Here is a 16,223-nt window from a genome sequence, read left to right as displayed (position 1 = left end):
TTTTTTGAAGGAAGGTCGCAATGTTTTTCTAATCCTGGACAATTCCTTTAAGGGTAGAATGGCAGAAGGGTCACATTACTCTGCTGACAGCTTAGCCTTCTGCCGCTGTTACTGGGATGAGGTTGTGGACCTTTTAATTAAAATTGGACAAACCCCCCACCCGCACCAAAACCTAACACCGTGTGGATGAGGTGTAATAACAGGGAGACAAGGCTGTCCACAATTGGAATCTGTTCCTCACTGGTTGCGGGTCTCTAGGCTTCTTATATGTCTTGCTCAATGTATAGGGAGCTGCCTCCAGGAAGATGCATTTGTATATTTCCTTCCCAGAATCCCCAGCGGAGTATGCATGGCCTTTAAGTCTCTGTAACCTGTAAAGGTGAAGTCTCCATAAGGAGTTAATTTTCTTCCCTTCCTGTTGTACGAAGGGCGATGTCTCTGCTGAAGATGCAAACATTCTCAGAATTTGGTTTCACTTTTAATTTTGGATTTTGCTGCTGCTGGGAAGTCATGTGACCGCTGAGTCCTCAGAGCCCCGGACCCATCCTCCATGTAACACGTGAAGGTCAGAGACATCACACAGTTCTATCTATCTTATCCTGCATCCGGTCTCTATCACTGGGTCTCGTGCTGGATACTTTTTGATACAACTTTGGTACAACAATATCTCCTGTCAGTGTGTAATGTGCACCCAGCTTTCCCAAGGTCCTGCATTTTATAATAGTTTTTTTCAGCAAAACCACTCAGCTCAGGGATTATACAGGATATGTTTCTGCATCAGTGCAGCTTCTGCAGAGACTCAGGGTACGTTTGCTTAATAATGCATCAAATGGTAGGTTTCCTTTACGCAGTATTAATGAATCTGTGGTTCCACAGGGAGCCTTCGTTACCATAATCAATATGATGCGGACTCTAGTGGTGATCAACAAGTCACCACGGAGCCTCATCCTACAGACACCATTAGGGAGGATAATTAGGGAGTGACCTACCTGCGCCTCAGTAACTTCACTAGAAAAACAGGATGGAACAAGCTGCTATACACTGTGCGGTGTGTTATGTGGCGGCTGCGCTGCTTCCATGCAAAACAAATTGGGGGCGGGCCTTGGACGATCCGACGGATTCGGGCTGAGCGCAGGATTTAACTTTCAAATTGTGTCGCAAGCCCAAGCACTTACATGCACCGGGAAGAAGAAGGTGAACTCTGTCGGACCTGAGCGGGGAAGCGACACATGCAGGATATCGGGCGCACGATCTTAGTGAATCGCGGTATGATCGCCGGACAATGCACTTTCTGTGAACTCTGGGGACCAGGTAAGTAAATGTGTCCCAGTGTGTGGTGTGTTATGTGGGGGATGTGCACAGTGTGTGGTGTGTTATGTGGGGGATGTGCACAGTGTGTGGTGTGTTATGTATTGGTGGCACAGTGTGTGGTGTTTTATGTGGGGGATGTGCACAGTGTGTGGTGTGTTATGTATTGGGGCACAGTGTGTGGTGTGTTATGTATTGGGGCACAGTGTGTGGTGTGTTATGTATTGGGGCACAGTGTGTGGTGTGTTATGTATTGGGGCACAGTGTGTGGTGTGTTATGTATTGGGGCACAGTGTGTGGTGTGTGATATATTGGATGTGCACAGTGTGTGGTGTGTTATGTATTGGGGCACAGTGTGTGGTGTTTTATGTGGGGGATGTGCACAGTGTGTGGTGTGTTATGTATTGGGGCACAGTGTGTGGTGTGTTATGTATTGGGGCACAGTGTGTGGTGTGTTATGTATTGGGGCACAGTGTGTGGTGTGTTATGTATTGGGGCACAGTGTGTGGTGTGTTATGTATTGGGGCACAGTGTGTGGTGTGTTATGTATTGGGGCACAGTGTGTGGTGTGTTATGTATTGGGGCACAGTGTGTGGTGTGTTATGTATTGGGGCACAGTGTGTGGTGTGTTATGTATTGGGGCACAGTGTGTGGTGTGTTATGTATTGGGGCACAGTGTGTGGTGTGTTATGTATTGGGGCACAGTGTGTGGTGTGTTATGTATTGGGGCACAGTGTGTGGTGTGTTATGTATTGGGGCACAGTGTGTGGTGTGTTATGTATTGGGGCACAGTGTGTGGTGTGTGATATATTGGATGTGCACAGTGTGTGGTGTGTTATGTATTGGGGCACAGTGTGTGGTGTTTTATGTGGGGGATGTGCACAGTGTGTGGTGTGTTATGTATTGGGGCACAGTGTGTGGTGTGTTATGTATTGGGGCACAGTGTGTGGTGTGTTATGTATTGGGGCACAGTGTGTGGTGTGTTATGTATTGGGGCACAGTGTGTGGTGTGTTATGTATTGGGGCACAGTGTGTGGTGTGTTATGTATTGGGGCACAGTGTGTGGTGTGTTATGTATTGGGGCACAGTGTGTGGTGTGTTATGTATTGGGGCACAGTGTGTGGTGTGTTATGTATTGGGGCACAGTGTGTGGTGTGTTATGTATTGGGGCACAGTGTGTGGTGTGTTATGTATTGGGGCACAGTGTGTGGTGTGTTATGTATTGGGCACAGTGTGTGGTGTGTTATGTATTGGGGCACAGTGTGTGGTGTGTTATGTATTGGGGCACAGTGTGTGGTGTGTTATGTATTGGGGCACAGTGTGTGGTGTGTTATGTATTGGGGCACAGTGTGTGGTGTGTTATGTATTGGGGCACAGTGTGTGGTGTGTTATGTATTGGGGCACAGTGTGTGGTGTGTTATGTATTGGGGCACAATGTGTGGTGGTATATTATACCTGCACACAATACACCGGACATGATGTGATCAGTTCGCCGGTCACAGCTTCACCTCAAAGATGTCTCACTGGTTTTCACTCCTCTGCTGTTTCCATGGAGACACATGGTCAGGTGATGCCGGAAGTGCCGGGTGACGTCACGTCCTAGTGACAGCGGCTGGATGGAGGAACATGGCGGCTGTGAGCGGAGGAGCCCGGGCCGCACTCATCACCCTGGCGGCTCTGCTCCTCATGTGCTGCCGCTCTCAGGCCTCCAGCACCTGCCGCCACAGAGCCCCGGGCCCCGAGGAGGTGAGACGCATCTGATTGGTCAGAAGTCTGTGTGTGACACCATCTGTAAGATGCATCTGATTGGTCAGAAGTCTGTGTGTGACATCATCTGTGAGATGCATCTGATTGGTCAGAGGTCTGTGTGTGACATCATCTGTAAGATGCATCTGATTGGTCAGAGGTCTGTGTGTGACATCATCTGTAAGATGCATCTGATTGGTCAGAGGTCTGTGTGTGACATCATCTGTAAGATGCATCTGATTGGTCAGAGGTCTGTGTGTGACATCATCTGTAAGATGCATCTGATTGGTCAGAGGTCTGTGTGTGACATCATCTGTAAGATGCATCTGATTGGTCAGAGGTCTGTGTGTGACATCATCTGTAAGATGCATCTGATTGGTCAGAGGTCTGTGTGTGACATCATCTGTAAGATGCATCTGATTGGTCAGAGGTCTGTGTGTGACATCATCTGTAAGATGCATCTGATTGGTCAGAGGTCTGTGTGTGACACCATCTGTAAGATGCATCTGATTGGTCAGAGGTCTGTGTGTGACACCATCTGTAAGATGCATCTGATTGGTCAGAGGTCTGTGTGTGACACCATCTGTAAGATGCATCTGATTGGTCAGAGGTCTGTGTGTGACACCATCTGTAAGATGCATCTGATTGGTCAGAGGTCTGTGTGTGACATCATCTGTAAGATGCATCTGATTGGTCAGAGGTCTGTGTGTGACACCATCTGTAAGATGCATCTGATTGGTCAGAGGTCTGTGTGTGACACCATCTGTAAGATGCATCTGATTGGTCAGAGGTCTGTGTGTGACACCATCTGTAAGATGCATCTGATTGGTCAGAGGTCTGTGTGTGACACCATCTGTAAGATGCATCTGATTGGTCAGAGGTCTGTGTGTGACACCATCTGTAAGATGCATCTGATTGGTCAGAGGTCTGTGTGTGACACCATCTGTAAGATGCATCTGATTGGTCAGAGGTCTGTGTGTGACACCATCTGTAAGATGCATCTGATTGGTCAGAGGTCTGTGTGTGACACCATCTGTAAGATGCATCTGATTGGTCAGAGGTCTGTGTGTGACACCATCTGTAAGATGCATCTGATTGGTCAGAGGTCTGTGTGTGACACCATCTGTAAGATGCATCTGATTGGTCAGAGGTCTGTGTGTGACACCATCTGTAAGATGCATCTGATTGGTCAGAGGTCTGTGTGTGACACCATCTGTAAGATGCATCTGATTGGTCAGAGGTCTGTGTGTGACACCATCTGTAAGATGCATCTGATTGGTCAGAGGTCTGTGTGTGACACCATCTGTAAGATGCATCTGATTGGTCAGAGGTCTGTGTGTGACACCATCTGTAAGATGCATCTGATTGGTCAGAGGTCTGTGAGTGACATCATCTGTAAGATCCGTTACAGAGTGGGAGGAGCCTGTAGCGCTGGTTGTGTTGGCTCCACCCCCTTGGTTACTTGGTCTTGATGGCTGTTCACACTTTACTTCCAGGTTGTCTACAAGGTTCATCAAAAGAGGAATCACATGTTCAAGAGACAAGTGGACGGGCAGCTGCGCATGAAGGTCGTGTATGACAGCAGCATCGATGGGTGAGAGCGGGGCGGGTGCTCAGGTATCTATGAGGAGGGTGCTGACCCCCACCCATATGGAACTCATCGCACCTTCTCTTTGTGTTTTCAGCCTGGACCCTGCGAGAAGGAGACTTGTCATCGTAAGTATCATGATCTGCACCCAGCGTTTGGGTTGGATGGACAGCACTTTTGGAGGTCCCAGGCTCCGCCTCTTGTGCACTTCTCTGCAGGGTCACGTCTCTGTCTTGCAGGACAAGCTCTTCCCACAAGCCATTTCCTATTTACAGAAGACATTTCAGGTGCGCAGGCCGAGCAGCTCCATATTACTGAGCAGGTAGGTGATCGTGCATCAGACAGGGACTTACCTCCAGCTTGTGCTGATATCTGTTCTGTGTATTCAGACAATGCGCTAAGAATCAGTACGTGCGGAGGAGGTCGGATACACAGAGATACTGCCATGAAGGCTGCGCTGAGATCACCCGCTGCGGACCAGTCATCGTTCCCGAGGAGCATCTGCAGGTAACGTCATATCCTACAGGGGTGGGGCAGGCAGCCTGGAGTCTGGTGTGGGGACGGGTGTCCAGCCTGAGCCCTGGAATCTGTTGGGGAGACGGGTGTCCGGCCTGAGCCCTGGAATCTGTTGGGGGGACGGGTGTCCGGCCTGAGCCCTGGAATCTGTTGGGGGGACGGGTGTCCGGCCTGAGCCCTGGAATCTGTTGGGGGGACGGGTGTCCGGCCTGAGCCCTGGAATCTGTTGGGGGGACGGGTGTCCGGCCTGAGCCCTGGTATCTGGTGCGGGGACGGGTGTCCGGCCTGAGCCCTGGAATCTGGTGGGGGGACGGGTGTCCGGCCTGAGCCCTGGAATCTGGTGGGGGGACGGGTGTCCGGCCTGAGCCCTGGAATCTGGTGTGGGGACGGGTGTCCGGCCTGAGCCCTGGAATCTGGTGTGGGGACGGGTGTCCGGCCTGAGCCCTGGAATCTGGTGTGGGGACGGGTGTCCGGCCTGAGCCCTGGAATCTGGTGTGGGGACGGGTGTCCGGCCTGAGCCCTGGAATCTGGTGTGGGGACGGGTGTCCGGCCTGAGCCCTGGAATCTGGTGTGGGGACGGGTGTCCGGCCTGAGCTCTGTCTGTAAATCACAATCTCCGTATCCTTTTGCTCTAGCAATGCATACTATGCCGTAACAAGTACTGTGGACCCTCGGGGCCCCCAGACAGTGGAGGGGTGCAAGATGCGGACTTTATCCTCTATGTCAGCGCAATCACTACAGAGCGGTGCAGCCAGGAGAACATTGTGGCATATGCCGCCTATTGTCAGCTGGAAGCAGAGATAGACAGGTAATGAGGTCACCCTGTGTACCTGGAGGGATCCTATCAGGAGCTGAGGTGATTATTGGGATGACACAAGCTGCTGTCTTTATCCCTGTAGGCCCTTTGCTGGATACGCTAACCTGTGCCCCAGCATGATCTCCACACAGACCCAGGAGTTTGCCGGCATGTTATCCACCGTAAAGCACGAGATCCTCCACGCTCTGGTGAGTGTCCACCATCACTCACATCTCAGTACATCCTCCACTCTCTGGTGAGTGTCCACCATCACTCACGTCTCAGTACATCCTCCACTCTCTGGTGAGTGTCCACCATCACTCACATCTCAGTACATCCTCCACTCTCTGGTGAGTGTCCACCATCACTCACATCTCAGCAGATCCTCCACTCTGGTGAGTGTCCTCCCATCACTCACATCTCAGCAGATCCTCCACGCTCTGGTGAGTGTCCTCCCATCACTCACATCTCAGTACATCCTCCACTCTCTGGTGAGTGTCCACCATCACTCACATCTCAGCAGATTCTCCATGCTCTTGTGAGTGTTCTTCATCACTCACATCTCAGCAGATCCTCCACGCTCTGGTGAGTGTCCACCATCACTCACATCTCAGTACATCCTCCACTCTCTGGTGAGTGTCCACCATCACTCACATCTCAGCAGATCCTCCACTCTGGTGAGTGTCCTCCCATCACTCACATCTCAGTACATCCTCCACTCTGGTGAGTGTCCTCCCATCACTCACATCTCAGCAGATCCTCCACGCTCTGGTGAGTGTCAGCTGCTCCTCCAGAGGATTTGCTGTGGAGTTTGTGGCCCTTGGTATTTGCTCTGTAGCTTCTGGATCCAGTGGCCCCCACTACCTGTCCTCTCCCAAGTGTGATGTGTATGTACGTGGCATGGAGCCGTGTCCTGTCACCCGTGGTTTGACTCATGCAGTCATCTGTGTTTTTTCTAGGGGTTTTCAGCCGGTCTCTTTGCAATGTATTATGATGACAATGGGGAGCCCCTGACACCGAGGATCATGAATGGTCTCCCCGTCTTCAATGAGAGGTGAGAAACTGCTCTCTGCCTACTGGTACATCACAAGGGAGGGACAAGGGAGGGACAAACACCACAGGGGGCGGAGCAAACACCACGGGAGCACTGCACGTAACATGTGGGTGAATGAGGATGCACTAAAGTCATTGGTGTGGAGCTGGCGCTGCAGGTGGTGGGGCTGGCGTCACAATCTTTATTGTTTTGCAGCCTCGGTGTCTACCAGTGGAGTGAGAGGGTCGTCCGCACTGTGACCAGGAACTGGGATGTTAGAGGCTCCAGAACGGTTCAGCACATGGTCCACCTGCTGGTCACCCCGCGGGTCACAGTGAGTATTGGATTTGGCCAGTTTTACACAACAGAACATTGAATAGACTCTTAGTGGCCATTTTAATGGGATTAGGCAATCATAGGGCACCAGGGGATATCCTTAATCCATATGGAAAAGAAGGCGCTTGCCTCTAGAAGGGTAGCACAGGGCGACACTCCCACGGCCTGTGAGCAGCACATCCCCAGCTCCCTCACCATGCGATACAGATCTTGAATCTGGTTATCGGGTCGCTCTGCTGATTCTGACATAGTCTGTGAAGAGCACGTGACATATCGTGAAAACTAGCAAGTACAGGGGCTATGTTGCCTCTTGGGGAACCAAGATGGCGCCCGCTCCCCACCACGAGGCCACGTAAGCAGAGCAGCCACTGCGAACATAGAGGAGGAAGAGAGCGGGGCTGCGCTCAGAGGGAGTGTATTCACACTGAGCCCCTCACTGCCGTTCCTAGGGGCTCCTGAGGTACCAAACACTTACTCAACCCCCACCAGCAGTAAAGCCCCCCCCAACCCCTACGGCTACAAAATCTCGGCCTATCCCTGTGTCTGAGCAGACTATGTGTCAACATCAGCAGATCCTCCACTCTGGTGAGTGTCCTCCCATCACTCACATCTCAGCAGATCCTCCACTCTCTGGTGAGTGTCCTCCCATCACTCACATCTCAGCAGATCCTCCACTCTCTGGTGAGTGTCCTCCCATCACTCACATCTCAGCAGATCCTCCACTCTCTGGTGAGTGTCCTCCCATCACTCACATCTCAGCAGATCCTCCAGCCGGTCTCTTTGCATTGTATTATGATGACATAGGAAGCTTAAAGAAGAGTGGATCCAGAGGGGGACACACCAGCAGGTTGGAAAGCCCTCCTGGAAATCTTTATGCCCCTCTACCTCCATTAAACAACTACTAATGTTTTTTCAAAGCTACAGTTCTGTTAACATGACTTGTAAACAAACAAAAAAAACAATCTGTTTTGGCGACTTACCTTTCAGGTGTTATAGATACTTACATGAGGGCATCCTACCAGCATCTGTCTCCAAATTATGGCATCTAATGGAACTATTATAAACACTAAAGGGTTAAACAGGCCGTTTAAAACCTCTCCATTTTGGAGCGAAGCTTTAAAACTAAAAATTGATATAATTTGTGCTCATGAGACCCATCTAAACGCTCAAGATATTCAGATTTTAACATAAAAATTTCCCTCATATCTTTCTTGCTCCAGCAGGAAAATAAAAAGGGCCAAGCTATCGCTGTCAGAGATTTGGCGGCCTATGATTTGCTGATATCTGAGACTGACCCCCAGGGGTAATTAGCAAAATTGATAATAATTATTCACTATAGTTTCTATATATGCACCAAACACCTATCAATACAATTTTTTAAAGAACATAATAGAAAAATTAAACACAATGAAAATCCACCCAAATAGTATTAAGTTCTCTAATCTTTGACTATCTGAGGATCTTTATGATGTATTGGAGGGTCCTACACGCACCAGAAAAGGAATTTATCTTTTACTCCAATCCTCACAACTCATCCTCAAGAATAGATGTAATTCTGGTGGATACATGACTCCTCCCAAAAGTGATAACAACCCGAAATCGATCGGATCACATGGTCAGACCACGCACCTGTCACCGTGACAATCTCACAAAAATGAACAGAATATCTCAAAAAATAACGCAAAGTTAATTTATGGTGCGCTCATAAAAATGTTATTAAAACTTTCTAATTAATTGGCATCCAAGGAAAAAAAAGAAGAAAATGGCCCAAACTAAATCTCTCTTATACGCAATGAATTCACATGAAAAATAAAGCCAACCCCTCCGCATCAATAGCAAATCCAATGGAAGAAATGAGACACAAACTGTATCAGATAGATCAACAATCATGAATTCAATACTAGGAAGATCAGAGCCAAATACTATGGCTCCGGGAAACTCAGAGCAAATATAATGAAGATTCAACAAAAAATCCCTTATCTATAGATGAAAACAATAAGAGACCTTTGTGGATTATTAAAGGGCTCTATGTAACGGCTCTCGTGACTGATTCGGACAAACTGCGGGATTTAACTTAAAAATTTTGTCGCAAGCCCAAGCACTTGCATGCACCAGGAAGAAGAAGGTGAACTCCGGGGACCTGAGGGGGGAAGCGACACATGCAGGATATCGGGTGCACGATCTTAGTGAATCGCGACACAGCCCATTATACACGGACAATGCACTTTCGGGAAGTCCTCCGGACCAGGTAAGTGAATGTGCCCCATAGACTATCGCACCTCCACCAGGACTGTCCACATGAATGTCGGAGATGTCTGGAAAGTAAGGCGGATCTGCTAGACATCTGGTGGGACTCCAAGGTAATAAAAAGTTCTGGGAAGCCAAAGACGCTTTCATCTCCAAGATTTGTCATTTCCCAGTTACATTATCTGCATTAGTCTTGGATTAGTCATGGATTTAGATGACTTTACATATTCACATAAGGTGATTACACAGAATCATTGCTGCCAGAATTAAAATGGTCAAATCTTGATGAGCGGACTGGCGTGACGCCACCTACCACACAATTCTAGGTATCTCACAATTATCCATAACCTATCGGGGCAGCACGGTGGCTGAGTGCGTAGCACTACAGTCTTTTAGTGCTGGGGACCTGGGTTCAAGTCCAACCCAGGTCAACATCTGCAAAGAGTTTGTATGTTCTCTCTGTGTTTGTGTGGGTTTTCTCCGGTTTCCTCCCACACTCCAAAACATACTGGTAGGTTGAAAAGATTGTGAGCCCCATTGGGGACAGGAACCAATTTGGCAAGTTCTGTGCAGCGCTGTGTAATCTGTAGGCGCTATATAAATAAAGAATTATTATTATTCTCTACCATATACTGCTCTGGTTCCATCTACATTGTTTAGTCGCCCAGTTTTGTGTTTCTGGTTTTAATGTTTTTCCTATTTCCCTTCCTGAATATCCCTTTCTCCTCCTTATCTTTTCCTTATTGGTTCGTCATACAAACTGATAAGGACAATGTAATATACACAAGCATCTTATTATATTCAATAAAAGCCAATGGATTAAAAGAAAAAATGATAAATCCTGATGTAAAGATGTGATGTCATTGTGTCCTTAGGAGGAGGTGCGCAATCACTTTGACTGCCCGATCCTGGAGGGAATGGAGCTGGAGAACCAGGGTGGAATGGGAACAGAGCTGAATCACTGGGAGAAGCGGCTGCTGGAGGTGCACGTCTCTCTACGGCAATATCAGGGCATGTTGGGAGTTGTAGTTCTGGAGGTCACTAATGCTCAGTGTTTGTCTGCACAGAATGAAGCTATGACCGGCTCGCACACGCAGAACAGGGTCTTCTCCAGGATCACTCTGGCACTAATGGAGGACACGGGGTGAGCCCTAGATTGGAGCGGGCTTACACATATCCGTGTGTAAGGTGCACATACAGATTGTGCTGCTGTATGAAGCTATCAGGACAAGCAGACGAGTCCTTCCTCGTCTCGGATCCACTTCTGGCTGTGCAAAGTGTTTGATGTTCCCTGCAGAACCTGAGCCTGGGCTTATTACACAGACGTCTCGCCCGTCAGTGACCCCAATAACCCAATGGTTTCTTTTTAGGTGGTACAGGGCAAATTACAGCATGGCGCAGAGGCTGGACTGGGGCAGAGGGAAAGGATGCGATTTTGCAATGAAAAGCTGCAAATTCTGGATGGATCAGCAGAGTAGACGGTAAGACATGAATGTGGGGTCCGATATGTGCCACCCCCATATCTCCCTATAACATCTGTTTATTCTATGCAGGAAGGAAAATGTCAGCCCCTTCTGCAACACCCTCCGAGGAAACCCCCTGAGGCTGACCTGCCGCCAGGACCAGAGGGCAGTGGCCATATGTAACTTACACAAGTTTCCCAGGAGCCTCCCCCAAGAATATCAGGTACAGAGACTAGAGCGTTACATGCACTTCCTGATATACACATCTACAACCATGGAACGTCTCATGTATCATCCCCGAAAACTACAGAGGTTTCATGTTCTTTGGAGGGATTAAACTCTACAGTAGTATTTTACAAAAACAGAATTTTTGAATGTATATATATGATAAAATCTGCAGTCACTATTCTGCTGGAGGAGTCACTGTGTACATACATGATATTACTTATCCTGTAATGATCCTGAGTTACATCCTGTATTATACCCCAGAGTTGCACTCACTATTCTGCTGGTGCAATCACTGTGTACATACGTGTACATAAGGAAACCCTTTCCAGTATATTAGTCTCTATAGTTATATTCATTTCTTGCCTCCCAGTATTTTGACCATGTTCCTGGTGTCTCACATGAGGATCTTTCCTACTATGGAGGGGCTGTGGAGATTGCTGACTTCTGCCCGTTCACCCAGGAGTTCAGCTGGCATCTGAGTGGAGAATACCAGAGGAGCTCGGACTGCACCATGACCCAGAACCAGCCAGGTTGGTTAGAGATCCTATATATATCTCCTGGGAGTTAAGTGATGCAATATATATCTGCAGCCACTTATCGTCAGTCGTCCTTGTTGCCTGGTAACTCTTCTGTGACATCCCGATCCCTTAGCGGGTTACTTTCTGTGTGATGGAGACGTGTAGCAGTGGTGGTCCTGCAGGGTTGGGCTGCACTGATTCAGTTTCCCATCATTGTCTTAGCGAGTATCAGCTGCAGGAAGAATATATCCTGCAATACAGACCATAGGGAATATCCCTGTGCACCCAGGGATGGGGACGGATGATGGCCCATGACATTGCCTCAGGGACGCTGCTGCAGTATCTGTCATGGTGACATGTAATAATACCCCCTCCTGTACTCATCATGCTGCTGCAGTATCTGTCATGGTGACATGTAATACTATCCCGTCCTGTACTCGTCATGCTGCTGCAGTATCTGTCATGGTGACATGTAATAATATCCCGTCCTGTACTCGCCATGCTGCTGCAGTATCTGTCATGGTGACATGTAATAATATCCCCTCCTGTACTCGCCATGCTGCTGCAGTATCTGTCATGGTGACATGTAATAATATCCCCTCCTGTACTCGTCATGCTGCTGCAGTATCTGTCATGGTGACATGTAATAATATCCCGTCCTGTACTCGCCATGCTGCTGCAGTATCTGTCATGGTGACATGTAATAATAACCCGTCCTGTACTCGTCATGCTGCTGCAGTATCTGTCATGGTGACATGTAATAATATCCCGTCCTGTACTCGTCATGCTGCTGCAGGATCTGTCATGGTGACATATGATACTATCCCGTCCTGTACTCGCCATGCTGCTGCAGTATCTGTCATGGTGACATGTAATAATATCCCGTCCTTTACTCGTCATGCTGCTGCAGTATCTGTCATGGTGACATATGATACTATCCCGTCCTGTACTCGCCATGCTGCTGCAGTATCTGTCATGGTGACATATGATACTAGCAGCAATACCAATAGAGGCATCCAGGACAACAATCAATCCCAAACATGCAGTATCTGTCATGGTGACATGTAATAATATCCCGTCCTGTACTCGCCATGCTGCTGCAGTATCTGTCATGGTGACATGTAATAATAACCCGTCCTGTACTCGTCATGCTGCTGCAGTATCTGTCATGGTGACATGTAATAATATCCCGTCCTGGGCTCGCCATGCTGCTGCAGTATCTGTCATGGTGACATATAATACTATCTCGACCTGCAGTGGCTTCTGTCATACATGTGACGTGTAATAAGTTATATCCCGTCCTGTGTGCTGCTGCAGCGGCTTCTGTCATACATGGTACTTTTTCTGTGTGTGCAGCTGCATCAAGGAACTATGGAGCAGAGCGATACGGGCCGGAGTCTGTCTGTGTGGAGCAGAGATCGGCCTTCGTCATGGAGCAGTGCACAAAACGAATGACCTACCCGGACTGGGGCAGCGGCTGCTATCAGGTATTGTACTGCCCAGTGCAACCTATAGGCTTCTTTCGCATTTGTCGTTTTGAAACGCAATTTCAAGACTGTAGGGAAGATTGTGGCCCATTTGCCGTACATGAACACTGTGTTTACATTATGTTTACATAAATGCAATGTTAACTCCTTGTAAATTTCTATGATAATGCATTGAAATGAGGCCACACCGCTCCCTGCAGCCTTTGAATGGAGTTTCAAAATGCCTCATGTGAATTCAGCCATAGGGAACATCGTGAAGTTGTGTATATGAACACTTTCTGTGTTGTATTTTACCCTACAGATGAGCTGCACTACAGAGGGGCTGCAGATCTGGCTGGAGGACACCCCCTACCTGTGCACCCGGGCAGGTCACGTAGTCTTAGTCAGCACCCAGATTGGGGGGTGGTATTATGAGGGCACGCTCATCTGCCCATCCTGTTGGGACTTCTGTGAATTCTGCCCTCCAGAACGAGACCCCCCTCCAGACAACAGGACGAGAGCCGCCCCCCTAGGTATGTGATGTGTGCCCTATGGGTCAGCTGTGGGCTACGTGGAGAGGGCTTGTGGCCCTGCTGGCTGTGATTTGATATATACACAGGTGGGCACATGTCGGCACTAACCTCTAGGTTCTCTGTTTTCTTTCAGATCTCTGCTCTCACTCTTCAAACCTGGTGGTCACTCTGTGGCTTCTGATGCTGAATTTGCTCCCCCTGCTGGCAGGGTTCTTTCTCTGTGTGTACAAGTAACAGAAACTGCAGGTTACCTCTGGGTGTCCTGGTGACACCTACAGCACTTTATCTGGACGCACCATGTGCTGCCCTCCGGCATTCATTGTTCTTACATGGGTTCTGCTATGTTTACATGGGACCCCCGGGCTCCTGCAGGCAGGACCACCTGCTGTCGGGGTTAACGGAAGCTTTATTGCTCTTGATCACAGAGTGACTTTTGTAGAAAGCTCAGGACAAGCCGCAGCCTTCTGTGTATTAATAAGACTGCAAGAGACTGTTCCCTGTCCAGGTGGTTGGCCCCTTGTTACCCCTTTATTGTGACGTTCTACCTAGGATCTATAATGTACTGTACAAGCGCTGGAGGAGGATCTATAATGTACTGTACGAGGGCTGGAGGAGGAAGGAGAGGATCTATAATGTACTGTACGAGGGCTGGAGGAGGGGGAGGATCTATAATGTACTGTACGAGGGCTGGAGGAGAGGATCTATAATGTACTGTACAAGCGCTGGAGGAGGATCTATAATGTACTGTACGAGGGCTGGAGGAGGAAGGAGAGGATCTATAATGTACTGTACGAGGGCTGGAGGAGGGGGAGGATCTATAATGTACTGTACGAGGGCTGGAGGAGAGGATCTATAATGTACTGTACAAGCGCTGGAGGAGGATCTATAATGTACTGTACGAGGGCTGGAGGAGGAAGGAGAGGATCTATAATGTACTGTACGAGGGCTGGAGGAGGGGGAGGATCTATAATGTACTGTACGAGGGCTGGAGGAGAGGATCTATAATGTACTGTACAAGGGCTAGAGGGGGTGGTAGAGGATCTATAATGTACTGTACGAGGGCTGGAGGGGGTGGTAGAGGATCTATAATGTACTGTACGAGGGCTGGAGGGGGTGGTAGAGGATCTATAATGTACTGTACGAGGGCTGGAGGGGGTGGTAGAGGATCTATAATGTACTGGACGGGGTGGTAGAGGATCTATAATGTACTGGACGGGGTGGTAGAGGATCTATAATGTACTGTACGAGGGATGGAGGAGGAGGGAGAGGATCTATAATGTACTGTACGAGGGCTGGAAGGGGTGGTAGATGTTGTTCTCGGTTCCTGCTGCTGCTGTTCCTATGCAGGGGCCTTGTGATTAGTGCAATAGACGTCTGATACGATGTCTTTATAGTTGTCTGTATTTTAGATGTTGTAAATTATTTTTATTTATTTTATAATGTAAATTGATGGTTTGGTAGAATTTCTGCCTTAGCAATGGTCGTCTCTGGCTGTGACTATTAGACCGGGCTGGATGGCTGCTTGGTGTCATGGCCGCCCTGTAGAGGTACAGACTAGACCTGCTGCGTCATGGACCATGAAGCTGCACAGCCTTGTCCTACATATCGTGGTGACCACTACTGTGCGATGATCCCCCTTTCAGATTACAGGTCTCTATGTCTGAAAGCTGTTACCCACATAGACAAGACGCCGTCCCCTTAACCGGGTACGGAAAATTGAATTGGAAGTTTGGGTGTCCTATGATCGGAGACTGCCTGTCCTGTACATCATTGGCCTCGCTTGTGGTGATGATGTGTGATGCGCCTGTGTACATGTCTGCGCTTCCTATCTGCTCCCTTTAAGAACTGCTCTCATGCTCACAATAGAGGGATGGAGCGTGGCCTGGCACGTGGCATCCGCACTTTACAGGGGATCTGGAGGCCGGAGGAGGGGGCTGCCGTCTCGTATGAGGCTCTTTTCATAACTGTAATAAAAATCTAAACCTTTTGTGTAAATACTGCGTTTACTTTAGTTTTTTTTTTTTTGCAAAGAATGAGATCCTACAGACTCCATGCTGTGCCCCCGCACTGGGAAGGCTGCCGTACTCCGCGCCATGGAAGGGATGGTGCGAGGCGGGTGAGGACAGCCTATAAGTATCATACAGTACAGACCTAAAGTCTGCACACACCTTCTCATCACAAGGGTTTTCTGTATTTTCATGACTATAAAAATTGTAGATTCACAGTGAAGGCATCAAAACTATGAATTATCACATGTGGAATTATATACTTACCAAAAAAGTGTGAAACAACTGAACCTTATATTCTAGGTTCCTTTGGCTGTGATTACTGCTCTGCACACTCTTGGCTTCTCTTGATTTTTTTAAAAGTATTTATTTTTGCAGTTTTTGAATTTTTATACAAACATAATAAACAAAACCAGAAATCAAGATTGTCTGTCACATA

General features: G+C 48.4%; 1 protein-coding gene across 1 annotated transcript; it reads left to right on the top strand.

Annotated features, from left to right (window-relative positions):
- The first annotated feature begins 2,865 nt into the window (after positions 1-2,865).
- On the top strand, positions 2,866-15,773 carry LMLN (leishmanolysin like peptidase). Its single transcript, XM_072122143.1, has 17 exons — positions 2,866-3,054; positions 4,551-4,648; positions 4,740-4,770; positions 4,882-4,964; positions 5,032-5,149; positions 5,794-5,966; positions 6,058-6,163; positions 6,914-7,008; positions 7,204-7,321; positions 10,446-10,553; positions 10,638-10,714; positions 10,941-11,051; positions 11,124-11,256; positions 11,632-11,791; positions 13,136-13,266; positions 13,568-13,778; positions 13,912-15,773. Exons 1-17 carry the CDS (start codon positions 2,935-2,937, stop codon positions 14,010-14,012), a joined length of 1,974 nt encoding a protein of 657 aa, XP_071978244.1. The 5' UTR covers positions 2,866-2,934; the 3' UTR covers positions 14,013-15,773.
- Positions 15,774-16,223: the final 450 nt, after the last annotated feature.

The sequence above is a fragment of the Engystomops pustulosus genome, chromosome 8 (genome assembly GCF_040894005.1).
Source record: "Engystomops pustulosus chromosome 8, aEngPut4.maternal, whole genome shotgun sequence".
Lineage (NCBI taxonomy): Eukaryota > Metazoa > Chordata > Amphibia > Anura > Leptodactylidae > Engystomops > Engystomops pustulosus.
The sequence above is the reverse complement of the archived record's forward strand: the minus strand, read 5'-3'. Positions and strand labels throughout refer to the sequence as shown.